Source organism: Prionailurus bengalensis, chromosome C1 (assembly GCF_016509475.1).
Source record: "Prionailurus bengalensis isolate Pbe53 chromosome C1, Fcat_Pben_1.1_paternal_pri, whole genome shotgun sequence".
NCBI lineage: Eukaryota > Metazoa > Chordata > Mammalia > Carnivora > Felidae > Prionailurus > Prionailurus bengalensis.
Genome location: NC_057345.1, coordinates 16007984 through 16028250, shown reverse-complemented (window position 1 = coordinate 16028250; position 20267 = coordinate 16007984). Strand labels below are relative to the sequence as shown.

Sequence of the window (20267 nt, the reverse complement as noted above, 5' to 3'; positions counted from 1 at the left end):
GAGGCGTCTCGGCTCTGAGCTGAACTTGGTAGGGAATCACTGCGGCCAGACTGCCTGTGGCTGATGGCTCCTTGTTTCTTTTCTTTAGTTCAGTACCATTAATCTTCTCTTGGTTATTTATGCTTGGGTATAGGTCAGACAAGTGGCTGAGAGGGCTTCATACCCCAATGTCCCCTGATGATCGGACTCTTGGCAGGTGAGGGAGTCAAAGCCTTTCCCGGACAAGTATAGGGGTTCTTCACATAGAGCTAGTTCTGAGTTTTTTGGACATCCATCTGCCCAGCTCTCTGTCATCTCCCCATTCAGCCATCCATCCATCGTTCATTGGTCCATCCATCCATTCCCCCAGCTGTCTGTCCCTTCGGCTGCCTGTTCTCATAGCTCTTCATCCACCTGTCCGCCCGTCAACCCAACATCCTTCCTTTCTCTTATCCATCCGTCCAACCAACTGTCGGACACCCAACTATCCACCCGGCTGACGTCCATCCACCTAGTCAATGTTAAGGACATTATAACAGCTGATGGGTGAGGCTGGAGAGACAAACACCCTATCGGGTAGCATCTGAGCGTCCTGTCCTGCTGGAGATTGTTAGTCTGAGATTGACGATAATCTTCAAACCATTTCTCTGTGATCCCGGATCACATGTTGACATTCCTACGGTCCTGTCCACTGGTAGCTCCTCGCCTTCCTCTCTACCTTCCCTGCCTCACGGTCCACGCTGGAAAGAAGCGGCAGCGGGCCACTTGTTAGGATGTCCTTCCTGTGGCTCGAAGCTTGTCTGACGAGACAGCCCCTGGGGAAAGAGAAGTAATTGAGGGCGTTAGTTGAAAAGCACTTCTCATCTGGGGAAAAGTCCCAGGAGACCAAGTCCTGGTTGTCAGAGCCCCGAACAGAGAACGTGAAAGCTAAGTGGCCTTGGGGGCTCAGAGGGCGTTGGGACAGAAACCCCCAGGTCGGTAGATAGCTGCCTCCTGGTCTTCTCTCACTTCCTTCTCGGCAGATGTGTGGCCTCCTCTCCTACGCCACTCTGCCTTCTCTGTCCCCGTCCGTGTGTCTATCTTAAGGTCAGTCTCCCTGAGGAAGAGTGTCAGTCGCCCCCTACTACAGATGCCTCGGGCCCAGCCCTGGTGCCAGGCCGACTTCAGGCCTCTGGCCAGTCCACAGGTGGCCGCCTCAGGTCAGGGGCCACCCTGGGCCAGTCAGAGGGGACAGAGCAGTGAGGTTCGGGCTGTGGCAGGGTCCCTTGCCACGCCTTTCTGATAGAACTGCACCAGGTCTCACCTGGTGTCTGGGGATCCGGCCACTTTGCCTGTGCCTTTGACAGAGGTCTTGTGCTTGTGAGGGTGGCTGGATGTGGGAGTTGCTGAATGACTCTAACGTGCCAGGTATGTCTCTGTTTGGGGGAACGCAGGTGGAGTGAGTGGTGAGGACAGGGAACCGTGATGAGCCATTTGATGGCCGACTAGTGACGGTGGGCAGTGTCAGGGCAGCTGTGTGTCACGAGGATGAGATGAGGGAGTGATCCTGGGGACACCAGGGAAGGTGGGCAGGTAGGGAGTGGGAGTGGTCCCCCCCTGAGGGCGGGGTCTGCTGCCCACACCCCCTGGCTCTGTCCCCTAGCTGCCAAGCGCCCCGAGGATGTGTGCGGGCCCACGCAGTTCCGCTGTGTCTCCACAAACACGTGCATCCCAGCCAGCTTCCACTGTGATGAGGAGAGTGACTGTCCCGACCGCAGTGATGAATTTGGCTGCAGTGAGCAGGGGCAGGGGGGTGGAACCGTGGGGGGCGGGGGGGTGTTGGCGAACCACCGGCCCCAGCGCCCGCCGTCCACAGTCTCAGCCCTTCTCTCCTCCCCCACTCCTCCTCCCTGTGCCCTTCATACCCCTCACTACTGCTCTGGTCTCCCCAGTGCCCCCACAGGTGGTGACCCCTCCCCAGGAGTCCATCCAGGCTTCCCGGGGCCAGACAGTGACCTTCACCTGTGTGGCCATTGGCGTCCCCACCCCCATCATCAACTGGAGGCTTAACTGGGGCCACATCCCCTCTCATCCCAGGTATGGCTCTGAGCCCGGGCAGGCGCTGGAGATGTGGGGGGGCGCTGGGCCAGTGGCCCCGGCCTGACCCCACCTCTGTCTCGGGGCCCTCCAGGGTGACAGTGACCAGCGAAGGAGGCCGTGGCACACTGACCATCCGTGATGTGAAGGAGGCAGACCAGGGCGCCTATACCTGTGAGGCCATGAATGCCCGGGGCATGGTGTTCGGCATTCCCGACGGGGTCCTGGAGCTCATTCCAAAGCGAGGTACGGCCAGCGGGCACACGGGCCCTGGGGGGGCTGGTGGGGCCAGGGCTGCTTGCTGGTGACCAGCCGCAGCCCATTCCCGTGCCACCCGGCAGGGCCCTGCCCCGACGGGCACTTCTCCCTGGAGCCCAGCGCCTCCTGCCTGCCCTGCTTCTGCTTTGGGGTCACCAGCATTTGCCAGAGCAGCCGCCGCTTCCGAGACCAGATCCGGCTCCGCTTTGACCAGCCCGATGACTTCAAGGGTGCGTTGGCGGGCGGGCAGGCGGGCTTGGGGGGGAGGCAAGAGGGCAGATGTGGGAGCACAGCACGTGCGGGCAGATGGGGCCGGGTTCACGGAGGGGCGCAGGGTCTCTGAAGAAAGGCTGAGCCCTGTAAGAACAGCACTTGAGGGAAAGCAAACGTTTTAGGAAAAGCCACACCCACACTTGACGTCTGCCCGCTTTGGGTTATGAAGAGGATGGGCTCTGGGGCCAGATTCCTTGTTTAAATTCTGATACTCCCTTACGAGCTGTGTGCCCGTGGTCAAGTTGCTTTCTCTTGCCTCAACGTTCTCATCTACGAAATGGGGATAAAATAAGAACTGTCTGCCCCGCGTTGCTGTAAGGACTTAACGGGTTAATACAGATAAGCCATGCTCATCCATGGTCAGTGCCCCGTCCATGTGCCCTGGTGTCATCGTCACCATCCTCATCATCCTCATCCTGAGAGACTGAGAGGTGCCAGTGTCCCCAGAGCCGAAGAACCAGGCTTGGGCATCTTCTTAGCCTGGGGCTGACCTCCAGCTGCTCCAATTACTGTCTGTGTGACTGCTGGCTTCTCTAGGCCTGTTTTCCCAAACATAAAGGCAGGAACGCAGTTGGCCTGTGTTCTCTCTGGCAGAATGGCCCGGGCCCAGAAATCACAAGGACCTGGGTTCAAGTCCCAGCCCTCATTTACCTCCTGACATCAGGCTGCCTCCCATATCATGAATCACAAAGGATTAAATGCAAGGAGGGGCTTAGATGCCCACCTAGTAAGCACTCGGTCAGTGCTGTGGCTTGACAGTCATTGGACAGCCACTAGCCCTTGCGTGGTCAGAGCTGTTCTTACTCTCCTAAGATGAGGACCCTGAGGTCCTCTGAGAGACGGTGGGACCTCCCTAGGGTTACACACAGCTGTTTAGAGGAGAACCGGAACCCAGGCCTGTCTGACTGGAATCAGAATGGTCAGGGTGGGCAGGGATTCCAGCGTGAGCAGGTCGGCCTGTGCGTGGATGGTGACTAGGGGGCAGGAGCTCTGAAAACATCCCTGGAAGGGAGAGAGGAAAGCAGGCCGGGGGAAATGTGGCCTGGTCCTGAGGGCTATGTATGGTCATTCTGCAGGTGAGGGTCTGGATTCATCCATGGGTACAGGGATTTCATTTACGATCGAGGGGAGAAGCTACTTCCAGACAGATGTAGACTTAGCACAAGGAAGGAATTTCTTTTCTTTTTTTAAAAATTTTTTTTTTAACGTTTATTCATTGTCTGATAGAGAGAGAGGAGACAGAGCGTGGGTGGGGGAAGGGCAGAGAGAGAGGGAGACCCAGAATCCGAAGCAGGCTCCAGGCTCCGAGCTGTCAGCACAGAGCCCGACGCGGGGCTCGAACTCACAGACCGTGAGATCATGACCTGAGCCGAAGTCGGACGCCTGACCGACTGCGCCACCCAGGCGCCCCACAAGGAAGGAATTTCTAAGAGTCAGAACTGTCCAGGGTTGGGAGGGACTGCCTTTGGAGGTAATGAGCCCCCCATCCATTAGAGCTGCTCAATGTGGTAGTCGCTAACAACGTGTGGCTCTTTAAATTAAAATTAATTAATTCACTTTCTCGGCCACACTCGCCACATTTCAAGTGCCCACAATGTACCATATTGGAGAATACAAGTGTAGAACATTTCTGTCCTCACAAAAATTTCTCTTGGATAGTTAGTGCTGCACTAGAGATCTGGAAGGATGCTGTAGAGAGAAATCGCACGTGGGGGGGGGGGCAGGGGGGCAATTGGACTAGATGACCCATCATAATAGTAACAATAACAACAGCTAATTGTTTTTGAGTGCTTCTTTTGTGTCACACTCTGTTTTATAAGCATTTCATATCAATTTGCTCAGTTTCTCTTCCTAATAACCTTATGAAGCAAACCAGTATTGTGTCCATTTTACACATAAGGAAACTGAGGCCTTTTTTCAAACTCCTACATCTGGGGAGGGTGGTTGAACCAGGACTTGGCATCTGTTCTTCAGCCCCCGGGGTAACTCTCTACTGCCCCCTGAGGGCCGTTCCAACGCTGACTGTCCACGGATCTGTCCTCAAAACCAAAGGCTCTGAGAAGTCCTGCTACAAAGAATCCATTCCCTTGACCTTTTTCTGACCCTGTCGTTCCCAGCTGTCATTCTTCAGCACTGACTTTCCCCAGAGCACGCTTTAGGAAGCACTGCTCCAAAACTGTAGGGAAGAGAAAAACATTTTTAACTTGGCGAAAGAGACCGAAGTTCTCTTTAAATCAGCTTTCTCCCAGAACCTTCCCGTCTTTCTGGCTAACTGCCTTTCAGGGTGGGTATCTCTGGCAGGCATGTGCTGCAGCCCTCAGCCCTCCCTCTTGCCGCCCGCAGGCGTGAACGTAACGATGCCTGCACAGCCCGGCATGCCGCCCCTCTCCTCCACCCAGCTGCAGATCGACCCCGCTGTGCAGGAGTTCCAGCTGGTCGACCTGTCCCGACGCTTCCTGGTGCATGACTCTTTCTGGGCTCTGCCCGAGCAGTTCCTGGGCAACAAGGTGAGGGACCGGCCTGCTGCTCCGGGTGGGGAAAGGGCCAAGCCCCCCTCACAGGCCCACAACCTGCCTGGGCTCCGCTACCTCTGAAGCCGGTGGGCAGCAGGACAGACTCAGCTCTGGAGACCGAGCGTCCCAAAGGCAGAGCCAAGCCCCACCCAGCTCTGCCTCCCTGTGCCCAGCTCTGTGCCAGGCATACGGCGAGCACTAGACACGGAGGGGCGGAGGAAGGGGTGATTGGACACGCGGCAGGCATCAGGTGTGCCCCCTTCCCTGCCCTGACGGGCCCTGTATCGGCCAGGTGGACTCCTACGGTGGCTCCCTGCGCTACAAGGTGCGCTATGAGCTGGCCCGAGGCATGCTGGAGCCAGTGCAGCGGCCAGACGTGGTCCTCGTGGGAGCCGGATATCGCCTCCTCTCCCGAGGGCACGTGCCCACCCAGCCTGGCACGCTGAACCAGCGCCAGGTTCAGTTCTCGGAGGTAGGTGGTGCCCGAGCTCTCAGGGCTGGGCGTGAAGGGGCCGCAGGCTGGGCAGGTGCTAATGCGTGATGCCCCCCACGCACCTCTGTTCATATCTAGGAGCACTGGGTCCATGAGTCTGGCCGGCCAGTGCAGCGGGCCGAGATGTTGCAGGTGCTGCAGAGCCTGGAGGCTGTGCTCATCCAAACAGTGTACAACGCCAAGATGGCCAGCGTGGGACTGAGTGACATTGCCATGGATACCACCGTCAGCCACGCCACCAGCCACGGCCGGGCCCACAGCGTGGAGGAGTGCAGGTGCCTGAGCTGGCGGAGTCCCCAGCCAGGATAGGGGGGAAACAGCAGGGCCCTCACGGTTCCTGTAACCACTCTCTTGGTCCTGTCCCCACAGATGCCCCATTGGCTACTCTGGCTTATCCTGCGAGAGCTGTGATGCCCATTTCACCCGGGTGCCTGGTGGGCCCTACCTGGGCACCTGCTCTGGCTGCAACTGCAATGGGCATGCCAGCTCTTGTGACCCTGTGTATGGCCACTGCCTGGTGAGTGGGGCCAGTTGAGCCTCGGACGCTGGCTAGGGCCCGGGAGCATAGAGAGGCGGGAGGCCCAAGCTGAAGCCTTCTTGTGCCCGTAAGCTTAGCATGAGCCTCTAGAATGGCTGTCCTGGCTGCTAGCATTAACAGAGATAAAATGTCCAGATAAGGGAGGTGAAAGTCCTACTCTCTTCCACCCTGCTCAGAGCATTCCTGGAGAGTACTGTGTTAAAGATCATCCTTAGCAGGGCAGCCCTAAGGGGAAGAAGCCTGGAAATCATATGAATTTCTAAGGAAGAGTGGAGGGGGCTGGGATTTTGGAGCTGACCGAAGACAAGGCTCAAGCTACCATCTTCAAATTCCTCAGGAGGCCCGTAAGATAGAAGAAACCGATTCCAGAGGGTTGAAATAGCCAGTGGGTGCAGATTAGAAGAGGGAGGCGGATTTAGGTCAGTATAAAGCAGGCGTTTAGAACCTTCTATGGAACAGGCTGCCCATGTGAAGTGATGAATTCCCCATGAGGATGCATGCTGGATGCTCCAGCACGATGGAGGAGGCGAGGCCAGCCTCAAAGGGCGACCCTCAGAATCCAGTGTGGGGCAGAGGGACTGCTCTGTAGAACCTGAACCACTTCTTCCCCTTCCTCCCAGAATTGCCAGCACAACACCGAGGGGCCACAGTGCGACAAGTGCAAGGCTGGTTTCTTCGGGGACGCCACAAAGGCCACAGCCACTGCCTGCCGACCCTGCCCTTGCCCATACATTGACGCCTCCCGCAGGTCAGACCCAGCTCGGGGTGGGGCAGATATGGTGGGGGGAGTGGGCAGTACAGCAGGCCAGGGGCATATTCTGGGCGGGGAGGTGGGATACCCGGGTTCAAATCCTCACCTCGTCACTGACTCCTTCCATGCCCCTTGACCTCTCTGGGCCTCAGCTTCCTTCCCTGTATTATGGGCCCATCTGTCTTTCTAGTATCGCTATGAGGCTGCAGATCGAGAATAGGTGGACAGGGCGCCTAGGTGGCTCAGTCGGTAGAGCATGTGAGTCTTGATCCGAGGGTTGTACGTTCAAGCCCCGTGTTAGGTGTAGAGATGACGTAAAAATAAAAAATTTTTAAAAATCTAGGGGCGCCTGGGTGGCTTCGTCAGCTAAGCGGCTGACTTCCGCTCAGGTCATGATCTCAAGGTTCGTGGGTTCAAGCCCCGCATCGGGTTCTGTGCTGACAGCTCGGAGCCTGGAGCCTGCTTTGGGTTCTGTGTCTCCCCCTCTCTCTGCTCCTCCCCTGCTCATGCTCTGTTTCTCTGTCTCTCAAAAATACATAAACGCTAAAAAAAAAAAAAAAAAGAAAAGAAAAAAATTAAACAGGCAGGGAAATGGTGGGCAGGGAGACGACATCACGTCTCATGGCATACTGTGCCGTGTGGGCAGCAATCATTTCTTGGGGTGGGAGTGTCAACCCCAGCCCATTGTTGCAGCCCTGCCCCATGTCCTGCCACTGGATACCCACAGGTTCTCAGACACCTGCTTCCTGGACACGGATGGCCAAGCCACATGTGATGCATGTGCCCCAGGCTACACGGGCCGCCGCTGTGAGAGGTGAGGGAGAGCCGACCGGGACCGGGGGAGCAGGCTGTACGGGGTGGGAACATAGAAGTGCCACTGAGGACCCTCCCTCCCTCCACCAGCTGTGCCCCTGGATATGAGGGCAACCCCATCCAGCCAGGCGGGAAGTGCAGGCCCACCAGTGAGTATCACAGCCATCCCCTGGCACTCCCCCAGGCTGCCCACCAGCCCAAACCCCGTGATCCCCGGGGAGGCATCCCACTCTGCCACCTGCCTGGCCAGACTGGGTCCATCCCATTCCCACCTGCCTTGCCAACACCCACTTCGTGCTTCCAGACCAGGAGATGGTGCGCTGTGACGAGCGAGGCAGCATGGGGAGCTCTGGGGAGGCCTGCCGCTGTAAGGTACGCGTGCCCTCCCCTCCCCCACCCCAGGGGACTCCGGCGGGCACCCAGCTGGGAGGGGGGTGGCCCCCACAGCCCCTTGGCTGCTGGGGGGTGGCCTAGCCAGAGGCTGATCGCCTCGCTGACAAGTCTTCCCCTCGTGAGAGGTGGGCTGGCATCAGGAAGGAGCCTTGGCTGGAGAGTCGGGTAACCTGGGTTCAAGTCCCGGATCCTTTGCCAGTCCTTCTTCATGTGACTGTTGTATCTGTGTTTGTTTTTGCATTCTCACACTGACATGACGATAGGGGTATTAGCATCCCCAATTTACAGATGAGCAAATGGAGGCTCAGAGGAGGGACATTATTTGCATTAAGACCGGGAGAATCGAGTGTCAATGGAAAGAAGAGCTGGACAGACTTTGGAGTTAAGCACTCCTGATCTTAAGTCCCAGAAGAGATTAGCAAGCTGAGTGACCTTGCGTAGATCATTTCCCGTTTCTGAGCCTCCGTTTCCTCGTGTGAAGCATGGAGGTATCACATAATTCTCAAAGTACTTAGAAGGATTAAATGAGATGATGGTTGCACAGGAACTAGCACAGTGCATGAAACACTCCATAAAGAGCAGCAGTGACAGTTTTAACCAGGTTGCTGTATTTCAAACCTAAATGGATTTGTGAGCCCCCTAGCACCCAAAAAGAAAAGGGAAAAAAGATTGGTTGCATACGCTCCCATTAACTGAGAATCATGGTTCACATGGTGGCAGCCCTGCTTACCTGTGCTGTTTCCACGGCTCTCCCAGCCTCGGGTCCCCTTTAGAATGTGGGCAGATTAGGCTGGAAGCTCCAGGCAGCCCCTCCCGTGGGCCGTCCTGCAGCTCCCAGCTCTGTGCCTGCAGAACAACGTGGTGGGGCGTCTGTGCAATGAGTGTGTCGCCGGCTCTTTCCACCTGAGTGCCCGCAACCCTGACGGCTGCCTCAAGTGCTTCTGCATGGGCGTCAGTCGCCAGTGCACCAGCTCCTCCTGGAGCCGCGCCCAGGTACCTACGCAGGGTGGCTGGGCAGGGAGACCGGTGGGTCTGCTGAGTCCAGGGTGGGCCACGTGCCGGTCCCAGACCTCAGCCCCCGTTCCGGCCTCTTCTCCCCCTCCCAGGTGCGTGGGGCTTCCGAGGAGCCCACTCAGTTCAGCCTGACCAACGCCGCAGGCACCCACACCACCAGCGAGGGCATCTCATCACCCACATCCGGAGAACTGGTCTTCTCCTCCTTCCACAACCTCCTCTCCGGACCCTACTTCTGGAGCCTCCCCTCACGCTTTCGCGGGGACAAGGTGGGCAGCGGGGGGAGGAAGAGAAAAGGAATTCCAGGCTTGGAAGCAAGAATGTCCTGGTGCCCTTGGAGGAAAGGTGGGAGACGCGGCTGGAGCAGCGGCATGTCAGGACTGCGGGGCCTCGGCTGAGCACCTGTCCCCCTTGTGTCCCAGGTGACCTCCTATGGGGGAGAGCTGCGCTTCACGGTGACCCAGCGGCCCCAGCCTGGCTCCACACCTCTGCACGGGCAGCCGATGGTTGTATTGCAGGGCAATGGCATCGTCTTAGAGCATCACACTTCCCAGCAGCCCAGCCCCGGCCAGCCCAGCACCTTCACGGTGCCCTTCCGGGAGGTGAGCAGCGCTCCCTGAAGCCTTGTGTGGGGAGGGGCGTCGATACCCCGAGATGTCAGGGCTTGCAGCACACGTGTCCTTTCCTTGGCAGCAAGCGTGGCAACGGCCTGATGGGCAGCCGGCCACACGGGAACACCTGCTGATGGCCCTGGCGGGCATCGACACCCTCCTGATCCAGGCGTCCTTCAGCCAGCGGCCAGCTGAGAGCAGGTGTGTGGGGCCAGGGCTGGAGGACAGAGGGGCCAGCTCTACCACATACAGGCTGGGTGGCCTTTTGTGCCTCAGTTTCCCCATCTGTAAAATGGAAATTATAACAGCGACTCTCTCATGGGGCTCGTTCTCAGGTTGGATTCCTTAGAAGCCAAACCTGAGATGGAGATTGGAGTGCACACGATTCACAGTGAAAACCTGGGAGGGAGGCAGAGGGGACGGCAGACAGACGAAGGAAAGGAAGCGGCCAGGCCAGGAAGTGGTTTCAGATGAAAACTAGCCTCAGCCTCACCCCGCCGGGAGCTCTGCAGAGCCATTCTGCTTTGAGGCAAAGGGGCTTTTGTACCCTAGGTCCACCTGTCATTGGTCACCCTGGGGGAGCAGGGTGGTATGTTCGATCCAGGAAAGGAAGGCTCATTCTCTGGAGAAGGTCGCAGGTAGAAGCCATCCGCCACAGCTCTTGCACCAGCTGGGGGATGGACACCCAGCTGGGGATCCAGACGGGGCCCCAACAACATCAGCAGCAGGGCTGTTGGGAGGGTTGTAATCGACATGATCCCACTCGGGACTCCGGGCATGCCTGGCACAGAATGTGTGCTCACTTATAGCGGGTCTTGTCATTTCCAGGGTCTCTGGTATCAGCATGGACGTGGCTGTGCCTGAGGGCACCGGCCAGGACCCCGCGCTGGAAGTAGAACAGTGTACCTGCCCACCCGGGTACCGCGGCCCATCCTGCCAGGTGAGCGCCAGGCTCCACCTCCTTGTCCTCCTTGGTGCTTCCTGGCTCCTCCTCCTTTAGCTCTCCCTTCCTCCCCAGGCCCCCCCCCCCCCAGCCCCACCACACTCAGTGGGCGCTGCCCTGAATGGGTGGTGCCGAGGACTCCCCTCCCACTGCCGGCTTCTTGCCCCCAGGACTGTGACACGGGCTACACACGCATGCCCAGCGGACTCTACCTGGGCACCTGTGAACGTTGCAGCTGCCACGGCCACTCGGAGATCTGTGAGCCCGAAACAGGTGCCTGCCAGGTGAGTCCCGCCCTCCTTCCTGCCTACCCCGGGGGTCTGCGGCCTCCAGGGGCTCAGCCTCAGCCCACGCTTTGCCTCTCCAGGGCTGCCAACACCACACGGAGGGCCCTCAGTGCGAGCGGTGCCAACCAGGATACTATGGGGACGCCCAGCGGGGGACGCCACAGGACTGCCAGCCGTGCCCATGCTACGGAGCCCCCGCTGGTGGCCAGTGCGTCCATTTCCCGCCTGTACCTGCCCTTTCCTGAAATGTCCATTGCCCCCTTCCGGACTCCCTTCCTCCCGGGCCCTCCTGAGAGGCAGCGGTTAGATCCTGGCCTTGCCACTTCCTCAGTGTGTCACTTTGTATAAGCTACGTTTCCCTCTCTGGGCCTCAGCTTCCCTGTCTGTGAGATGGGGATAATACAACGATACACCCCACCTTGACCACTCGTGTGAGAGGTGGCTGAGAACCCTTAGCGCGGTGCCTGGCACATGGTTCACACGCCCACTCTTCCTCTCCCTGCTGCCCTGGTCCTCAAGGAAGGGCTGCTGACCTAACTGTTTGCCCCCCACACCGTCAGGGCTACCCATACTTGCTTTCTGGACACGGACGGCCACCCCACCTGTGATGCGTGCTCCCCAGGCCACAGCGGGCGTCACTGTGAGAGGTGAGGCGGGTGGTGGGCAGGAGGGGGACGGTGCAAGAGGGCTGCCCCAGAAGCCTCCCGCTGTCCCCTCGCACAGGCCCCCAGGAGACCACCAGCTCTCCTCCCTGTGTGATCTAGGCCTGCAGTTCACCTCCAACCGCCAGCACCCCCTACCCCAGCCAGGCCAGCGACTTCCCAGAAAGCCCCTCGTTCTTGCTAAAGGTCCTGGGTTCAAGGCCTGATGATGCTCACTCACTGGCTCTGTGGCCTAGGGCATGTCCCTGCTCTTCTTGTCCCACCTGTTTCCCTGTCTATAACATGGGTGAGTTAGGCTGATTCCTTCCAACACCATGAGGTCTGGTTCCACTCTGAGTCCGACACAGGGCCCCCGGCACAGTCCTGGGCTCACAGCAGGCTCTCCAGGATTCTGTGGTTCTGCCCTCCCTTCCTCTAATGCTTTCTCCCTAGGTGTGCCCCAGGTTACTATGGCAACCCCAGCCAGGGCCAGCCGTGCCAAAGTGAGTAGGGTTGGGGAGGCCTTTGGGGTCGGGCTACCCTGTCTCCCCCAGGGGTGGAGCTAGGACAGAGCCTTTGTTCTCCTTCGACTTGGGGCAAGTGACTTTTTCTGAGCCTCAGCTTCTTGATCTGTAAAATGGGCATAGTAAAAAGCCCACCCACTCCAGAGGGCTGGTATAAATGCCTATGATGCCTACATATGGTGGGTGTTCAGAAATTAACACTCTCTCCCTCTCTTGGTGGTGAGTGAGATGGCCAGAGGGTGGGAAGTGAGGGCGCGTGGAGGCGGGTTTGGGCCTCCAGCTGCGGCTTCCCTCCATCTCAGGAGACGGCCAACTGCCAGAGCCGATCGGCTGTGGCTGTGACCCCAAGGGCAGCATCGGTAGCCAGTGTGACGCTGCTGGCCAGTGCTATTGCAAGGTCAGTCCCAACCCCTGCTCTCTGTGAGGCCCGACATCACGGCCGTACTTGTTGCCTGGCATTCCTTCTCACTGTACCCTTGGGGCTGTCCCCGAGCCCCCACCACCCTTCCCCTGAGGGACCGCCTCTGCCCCGCTGCCCAGAGCCTGGTGGGAAATCAGGCAGCACCCGATGGGAGCCGGGCCTCGGCATGGGGGCTGTGGGATCTTCCCCGGGACTGCCAGAACTGGCTGGGAGGCCGGCCTCAAAGGCTGCTGGAGGTACAGGAGACCCCCCCCCCAGTCTCCCCACACTCTCCCTTCCATCTGTCCTCCCAGGCCCAGGTGGAAGGCCTCACCTGCAGTCACTGCCGGCCCCACCACTTCTACCTGAGCGCCAGCAACCCCGACGGCTGCGTGCCTTGCTTCTGCATGGGTGTCACCCAGCAGTGTGCCAGCTCCTCCTACAGCCGCCACCTGGTAAGTGCCCGGGCACAGGCCCTCTGAGTCATCACTGGGGCAAGTCAGGAACCCAGCCCGGCGGCGTCCCCTCTGCCTGTGAGGACACCCACCCCGTGCCCTGGTTATTGGCCATAGAAGCACAGATGCGAGCAACCCTCGCCCCTACCCTAACACTCGCCCCTACCCTAACACCCTCCCCGTGGCCCCATTATCGCCTGTGTCAGCACTGAGCCCAGCACCCCTTTCCTTTCCCGAGTGTCCTTCCCGCTCCCCCCACTCCCGCCGCTGCTTCTGTCCTAGTCCTGCTCTCAGAAACCCCCATAACCCACCCAAATGCCTTCCCACACCCCTCCCCAACCGAGGTGCCTGCCCCTGCCCCCCCGCCCTCGCCCAGCCCCCGCCCAAGCTGACATCCCGTCTTCTTTCTGCTGCCAGATCTCCACCCGCTTTGCCCCTGGGGACTTCCAAGGCTTTGCCCTGGTGAACCCGCAACGGAACAGCCGCCTGACGGGAGGCTTCACCGTGGAGCCCGTGCCTGAGGGTGCCCAGCTCTCTTTCGGCACCTTCGCCCAGCTTGGCCATGAGTCCTTCTTCTGGCAGCTTCCGGAGGCGTACCAGGGAGACAAGGTGTGATGTGCAGGGACGGCTGGCAGGCCCTCCCTAGTCACCGGTTCTGAGCCAGCCCCTGCGGAGCCCTGGGGCCAGTGGGGCTCAGGCACAAGGTGGCCTCAGGGCAGGCGTCAGCCGCTCCGCGGTTAAGCGTGCAGCCTTTGGGGTCAGATAGGCCTCGGCCTGAGCCCAGTTCTGCCATTTCCCAGATGACTGCCTTTTGATAAACTTCAGCCCCAGGCTGGCTGGCAGGATGAGAAGTCGTGCCTGGCACATAAGCACTCTCCTGTTAGTGGTTTTCAGCTTTCATGCAACAAATAGGTCCTAGGCGAGGCTCTAGAAACTCAAGGACAGATGTGACAGTTTCAGTGTCATCCCTTTGCTTATTCAGAGTTCCCTCATCTGTGCGGTGCTCTGTGCTTGGTGTCAGGCATGAGACTAACTCTGATTGTAAGTCACGTTTACGGAGCTCGCGCCGTGCTGGGCACTGTTCCAAGCACTTGGATGTGTCATAAATCGCCAGTACTGCCCCATTTCCTTCGAGGGAACAGAGATGACACCCAGAAGGTGGCAGTGCTGGCATTCAGCTCCGGGTCAGAGGCTTCCCTCGAATCCTACACTGGTCAGAGATGAGCCATGGTTTTGCTGGGGTGGTGATGGTCATGCTGATGGTGGTGGCGTGGGGTGCAGGGTCTTAGGGGCGGACTGCAGAGCAGCCTGCCCAGACGTGTTCCTCGAGGAGTCAGTGCCATCTAATGACACCCAAGGAAAGATGGTCTTGGTACAGGGGTCCCCTGCTGGCTGAGGTCAGTGAGCAAGCAGATGTGTCCCCTCACGCAGGATCTCAGGGAGGTCAGGGACACAGAAGGGGGAGTGCCCAAGCTGCCATGTCCTTCTTCCTTGGACAGACCCAAGTATCCCAGGCTCCTCCCAAGGCTGACCTTCCGGTCCCTTCCCCCTTCTCTGGGTTCCGCTTCTTCCACTCCTGGCTTCCCTGTCTTCCTCCCTACTGCCCTGCCCTGCCCGCAGTTCTCAGACTTCTCTCTCTACTCCCTCTTTTGGCGTTTCCTGGCGCCCCACAGAGGGAGGCGTATTTTGCACGGATGCGCCGGGCTCACCAGGTAGGCCCGTGATCTGAGTGGTGTGAAATGGATGTGACACAGCCGTGGTGTTTTCCGATGCCGTCAGTCCCGCATGGGGAAATGCCCAGTGCCCGAGGAAATGTGGTCCGCATGAACCCCGGCAGGTGCCCGATGGCCCCGCCCTGCAGTACCAGGAATTGGAGCTGGGTCGACCTGTGCCCCATCTGCTCTGTGGTCTGGTCCTGCTGCCTGCTGTCTGTGGCCAGTGGCCGAGGTGGCAGGGAAACTAACTCGATGCTAAACCACATGACTATACCCAGCCCACCGGGTTACCCTGGCACTGCCTTCCGAGCAACCTCCACTAACCCTCTGTGTGCGTATGCCCCTTCAGCAGCCTGGCGCTAACCCCCGGGTGCCAGCCTGGAGGGCGGAGTATGCGTCTTCCTCCCCAGTCAGCATGGGCCTTTCTGGCCACCATATCCACGGGGAGAGGACACTCCCCAGGGCTCCAGTGCTGGGGCCCTGGGAGGTCTGAGCTGGGCTCTGCCCTCCACCCATCAGAACCGCACGTCCCTCTCAGAGGAGCAGTTGCGGGCAGCTGTGACAGCTGAGAGGACCATGGGGCCCCCAGAGGGCAGGGGCCAGGCACAGCGGCTATCGGAGGTAACTCAGCACTTGGCTGGGACAGGCTGTATCTGGGGCCCCATGCAGAGCAGAGAGTATAGTTCAAGCAAGAGCCTTGAGCTGAGGCCCTGGCCTTCCTGGGCCATTTTTCCCCAAGCTAGGCCCCAGCCTAACACCCAGTCCACTCCAGTGTTGCCCATGGGAAACATTCCAGAGCCATCAATGGCTTGGGCTGGCACCATGGGCATGCATGGTAAGTGAGGCCCAAGGAATGGCCTCCCCTACCACAAGTGCCCCGGGGACCTGAGCTCGACAGAGAGGTGTCTTCTGTATGGGCTTCTGCCCATAGTCATCTGGGCCCATCCCAGGATCGCCCCACCAGGGTCATGAGGAGCAAGAGGACATCAGGTGCGAGGGCCAGAAGGTCAGGCACTTGTGAACAGATAGCACAGAAGTAGGTGGCTCGTGGGGCCTCTTGCCGCCTGATGGGAGGCAGAGCCTCACGGCGTCTTTTCTGTCCCTCTCTGCTCCTTTCCTCTGTCCTCCCTCTCCCGGTCCCCCAGGTGGATGAGGCCCAGAGGCGGATGGATGCCGAGATCTGGCAGCTCCTTTCCAGCTTTGCTGCCCACCCCCATCCCCCTGCCCCGGGGCTCTTGCTCCATCCCCAGCCTGCAGCTGCCCTACAAGCAGCTCTCCCTTCCTCCTCCTCCTCCTCCTCTTCCTCCTCCTCCTCCTCCTCCTCCTCCTCCTCCCCTTCTTCCTCCTCCTCTTCAGCTTCTGCGCCTTCCTCAGCAGGCTCTCAGGTATGTGCCAAGGCACCTGCCAAGAGACCCCACCACCACCACCATGTTTTCCAGACTTTAGCTGTTTGTGAACCAACTTCACAAATTCTGCCATTTCTGCACACTACCTGGGCTATGATTTACTTCAGATTTCCCTTGATTTTATTATTATTTTTAGACATTTTTAAGTAATCTTTACACCCAACGTGGGGCTCGAACCCACAAGCCCGAGATCAAGAGTTGCCCGCTCCGCCGACTGAGCCAGCCAGGCGCCCCTCAAAGTTCCCTTTAAGTCTATCACACAGCAGCTCATTTGCGCTGGTAATACATTTTCCAATACATGTTAAAATACCTACTCAACTTCAAAATGTTTTCTGGTGTGCTGCATAAGTCATCGTGGGGTCCTCAAGAGGCACACACCAGATGTGAGGAGACACCAACCCAACCACGCCCAGTGAGAACAGTTGGGGTCTCTGGATCCAGGGATGGGGCACAAGTTGTCCCAAGAGCAGGGCTAGGTCTTGAGCTTTGGGCTAGGGGCTTCTATCCCTCCACAGCCCCCACCCCAGCCTTCCCTCCAGGGTTTGCGTGTGTGTGTGCGTGTGCATGCGTGCAAATGTGTCCCCGCTGGGACTGTAGCTGTGCTCTGGATCCCCCAGCCCCGACCCCCCAGCAGCTCTCATCGCCTGTCCTTCTGTCCTAGTTCTCTCTCTCCTACGAAGGCTTCTCTCTACTTCCTGGGAGCCTCTATTATTGGCAGCTGCCCCAAGCCTTCCTGGGGAACAAGGTAACAAGGAGCTGGGGGTTAACAGGGTGTCATCAAAACCTAAAATATTCGAGAGCCCTTTTTCAAAGTCCTTTATGACACAGATGGGTAGGTAGATCAAGGCCCGGAGAGGGGAAGGGACTTGCCTGGTGTCCCATCAGTGGCCACAGGCCCTGGCGGGGACCCGTCTCACCCAGGAGGCTTTACCCCATATCCAGCTCACTCACCTAGCTCTTGGCTCTGCATTCGTTCCTTCAGGAAGCATAATTTTAGCACTTCCTGCGTGCTGCGTTGTATCTGGGCAGAGGACGACCCTGGCCCTGGTCGTTCCTGTCATCGCCAGCATCATCAACGTCATCATCACCGTTGGCATTAGTGTTAGGATTGACGTCAGCTCCGTCTTGTTCCAAAAACTATTTAGAATGCCTCTTAAGAATATGCATAATATGCCATGAAATAGCATTCAGAGAGGCAGCTGGGACGGAATTGGCATGATCTGGGGGGAATGGGGATAAGAAAGATCTGCCGAAGCCGAGAGCACAGCCAGGTGTTTGAGGAGCTGGCGGGCAAGGAGGCCGTGCACTCTGGGGACACTCTGCTCAGGGCAGTATTTTACAGAGCCTTTGTTACTTAATCTTTGTGCTACCCTTCAAGGTACATATTATTTTTATTGCTATTTCCGTAAGAGGAAAGTAAGACTCAGGTTAGCTGCCTTGTCCAGGGCTGTCCCGCCAGTACAGTTGGACTTGAACTCCAGTCTTAGACTTCAGAGTCTGCTCCCTGACCAGACTCCCTGAGCCACCCTGCTGCACACGCCTACAGCTTGGTCTGGAAGCAGTGATGAACCTGCTGGCATCCAAAGCAAGCAGGAAACTAAGTTGTTTCATGGTTATCCAGTTATGCCTTAGAGTTCCTTCCCTCACCCTGAGCTTGTGGAAAACATCCTCAGGACAGTATAGCTCAATTCCAGCATGTAGTCAGTAGGCGTTGAATAAGTGCTCACCAACTGAATGAACACAAAAATGAACAGATGGGCTAGGCCTGATGCGGTGTGGTATTGATCCGAACATCTGCTGTGGTGGCAGAGGAGAGAAAGGAAAGTCCTGGGACAGAGCTGGGGCCTTGGCTGCCCACGTGAAAGCCCCCAGCAGGAAGCCTAAGGACTCTCTCAGTTGTGAGCGATGGAAAACCCAAGTACAGCCAGCTCCTACAACTACAAAGTCCGAGGAAGCTGGTGTCAGGCGTGGCTGGGTTCAGGGGCTCATTAGGACTTTTATCTCCATTGGCATCATTCTCCGGCTTCCAATCTGACCAGTAAAGGGGGTATCTCTGTTCGTGGAAGGAGCAGAAGTGCCAGGTTTACGTGTCCATCCCCGACAGAGTGGAAGAGAATGGTGGAAAATGCACATTGGCCAGACCTGGCTCACGTCTGCCCTCAAACCACCTGGCCCGCACGTAGGACATAGTTTCCTTTAAAGGAAACCAGGGCCATAGTTTGCAAAAAAAACAGGGAAATGGATTCTAAGCAGACAAAAACCACCTGCCCAAGGGACAAGGCCTCTGAAGCCGCACCCTCAGCCCTACCCCCACGGCCGGGAACTTGTAAACCTTCTGGGGCAAGCTCGTGATGATCACCGTCAGCACCCCTGTCTACTTTTCGGGAAATTTCTTCAAAGGGAAAGGGACTTGAAGCTTGTTTGCTAAGCTGTCGAGGCTGCTCAGGGTCACCACCGGCAGGTCCAAGACAGCAAAGGAACTGACAGGTGCCTGTCTCCTTGGCAACCAGGGGCCAAGCGCACTGGCCTCCGGTTGAACGGAGGGGACAGCGCAGGTACAGAAAAGCCTTGAGAAGCTCCGCCCACTCACCGGTAGGGTCACACGCACCGTGGAGGAAGGCAGAGTTGGGCTGTGACTGCAGGGCTTGCCTCTTTGCAGGTGGCGGCCTATGGCGGGAAGCTGCGATATACCCTCTCCTACACGGCAGGGGCGCATGGCAGTCCGCTCTCTGACCCTGACGTCCAGATCACGGTGAGCACGTGGCTTCCAGGTGGGCGGGCAGAAGGGGAGGGTGGAAACCAGCAGCCACCCTCGGTGTCCTTGTCCTATCGGCCCAGGGCTCAGCTGGCCTGGCACGAGCTGGGGGCTCGAGGCCCATGGCCCCCCACCCAGTCAGGTTAGACACTAGCCAGGCAGAGGCCCAGCTGCTGGGAAAGAGGCAGTGAACGTGGACCTGATTCCTTTGGGCACATGAGCTTGGGCAATCAGAGACTGGAGGCTGGTGTCACGGAGAGGCCGGGACTGGTGGAGGACTCCTCTGTCCCCGAGGGCCCCTTGATTCCCCTCCCAATCCTGCCGGTGTCTCTCCAGGGCAACAACATCATGCTGGTGGCCTCCCAGCCAGCGCCGCAGGGCCCAGAGAGGAAGAGCTTCGAGATCATTTTCCGAGAGGTGAGATCACACTGTGTCTGACCCTCCCCCACTGCCCACCCTGCTCTGGAGCCTGGCCTCGACGGTGCTTCCCTTGCTCATCCCCCATCCTCACCTCACGGTCCTCGGCCAGTGCCTGGAGGCCAGGGGATGGGGTAGCGGTGCTGCAGGACTAGCACACGGGGCCTCACACCCCTCACCCACACTTGCTGTTGTCCCCCCCAACCCAGGAATTCTGGCGCCGGCCTGATGGGCAGCCGGCCACGCGCGAGCACCTCTTGATGGCGCTGGCCGACCTGGATGAGCTCCTGGTCCGGGCCACGTTCTCCTCGATGCCACGGGCAGCCAGCATCAGCTCCGTCAGCCTGGAGGTCGCCCAGCCTGGGCCCTCAGAGGGACCCCGGGCCATGGAGGTGGAGGAATGCCGCTGTCCCCCGGGCTATGTTGGCTTGTCATGCCAGGTGAGTGCGGCCAGCCCAGACACATCTGCTCTGGTACAGCTGGTCAGCAAGCTGGTCAACTGCCATGTCCGTGGCCTGTCGTTACTGCCATAACTTTAATTTTTTAAAAGCCTTTCTTACATCTGAATAGCAACTTTCTTTTTTTTTTTTTTTAAGTTTATTTTGAGAGAGAGAGAGAGAGAGAGAGAGCGCGTGGGGGAGGGTCAGAGAGAAAGGGAAAGAAAGAATCCCAAGCAGGCTCCACACTGCCGGCCTGGAGCCCTACACAGATTTGAACTCATGAACCGTGAGATCATGACCTGAGCCAAAATCAGGAGTCGCACGCCCAACTGAGCTACCCAGTTGCCCCTGCCATAACTTTAATGTACTATGCAGTATCTGATTTATTCTTCCTAACACCCGTGAAAGATGTGTAATTATCCCCTCTTAACAGATTTTTAAAAAATATTTATTTACTTTTGAGAGAGAGAGACACTAATGTGAGCAGGGGAGGGGCAGAGAGAGAGGGAGATAAAAATCCGAAGCAGGTTCCAGGCTCTGAGCTGTCAGCACAGAGCCTGATGTGGGGCTCG

The 20267-nt window shown here is 58.3% G+C and overlaps 1 protein-coding gene across 15 annotated transcripts in view; it reads left to right on the top strand.

Moving 5' to 3' along the window:
- The window catches only part of HSPG2 (heparan sulfate proteoglycan 2), a 99351-nt gene that overhangs the window by 44487 nt on the left and 34597 nt on the right, over window positions 1-20267 (top strand). For 9 of the 15 annotated variants that reach the window (XM_043574024.1, XM_043574019.1, XM_043574020.1 and 6 more), the window contains 27 exons: window positions 1622-1753; window positions 1911-2055; window positions 2150-2301; window positions 2397-2543; window positions 4930-5093; window positions 5392-5571; window positions 5671-5867; window positions 5962-6109; window positions 6751-6878; window positions 7609-7695; window positions 7785-7843; window positions 7999-8066; window positions 8919-9080; window positions 9194-9370; window positions 9524-9703; window positions 9795-9913; window positions 10541-10652; window positions 10826-10939; window positions 11023-11150; window positions 11503-11589; window positions 12037-12086; window positions 12410-12504; window positions 12822-12962; window positions 13380-13571; window positions 18743-18835; window positions 19175-19255; window positions 19465-19695. In XM_043574024.1, the coding sequence (XP_043429959.1) occupies window positions 1622-1753; window positions 1911-2055; window positions 2150-2301; window positions 2397-2543; window positions 4930-5093; window positions 5392-5571; window positions 5671-5867; window positions 5962-6109; window positions 6751-6878; window positions 7609-7695; window positions 7785-7843; window positions 7999-8066; window positions 8919-9080; window positions 9194-9370; window positions 9524-9703; window positions 9795-9913; window positions 10541-10652; window positions 10826-10939; window positions 11023-11150; window positions 11503-11589; window positions 12037-12086; window positions 12410-12504; window positions 12822-12962; window positions 13380-13571; window positions 18743-18835; window positions 19175-19255; window positions 19465-19695 (3569 nt within the window). The remainder of the gene's footprint in view (window positions 1-1621; window positions 1754-1910; window positions 2056-2149; window positions 2302-2396; window positions 2544-4929; window positions 5094-5391; window positions 5572-5670; window positions 5868-5961; window positions 6110-6750; window positions 6879-7608; window positions 7696-7784; window positions 7844-7998; window positions 8067-8918; window positions 9081-9193; window positions 9371-9523; window positions 9704-9794; window positions 9914-10540; window positions 10653-10825; window positions 10940-11022; window positions 11151-11502; window positions 11590-12036; window positions 12087-12409; window positions 12505-12821; window positions 12963-13379; window positions 13572-18742; window positions 18836-19174; window positions 19256-19464; window positions 19696-20267) is intronic. The other 6 variants (XM_043574028.1, XM_043574026.1, XM_043574027.1 and 3 more) reach the window with 1 other exon arrangement.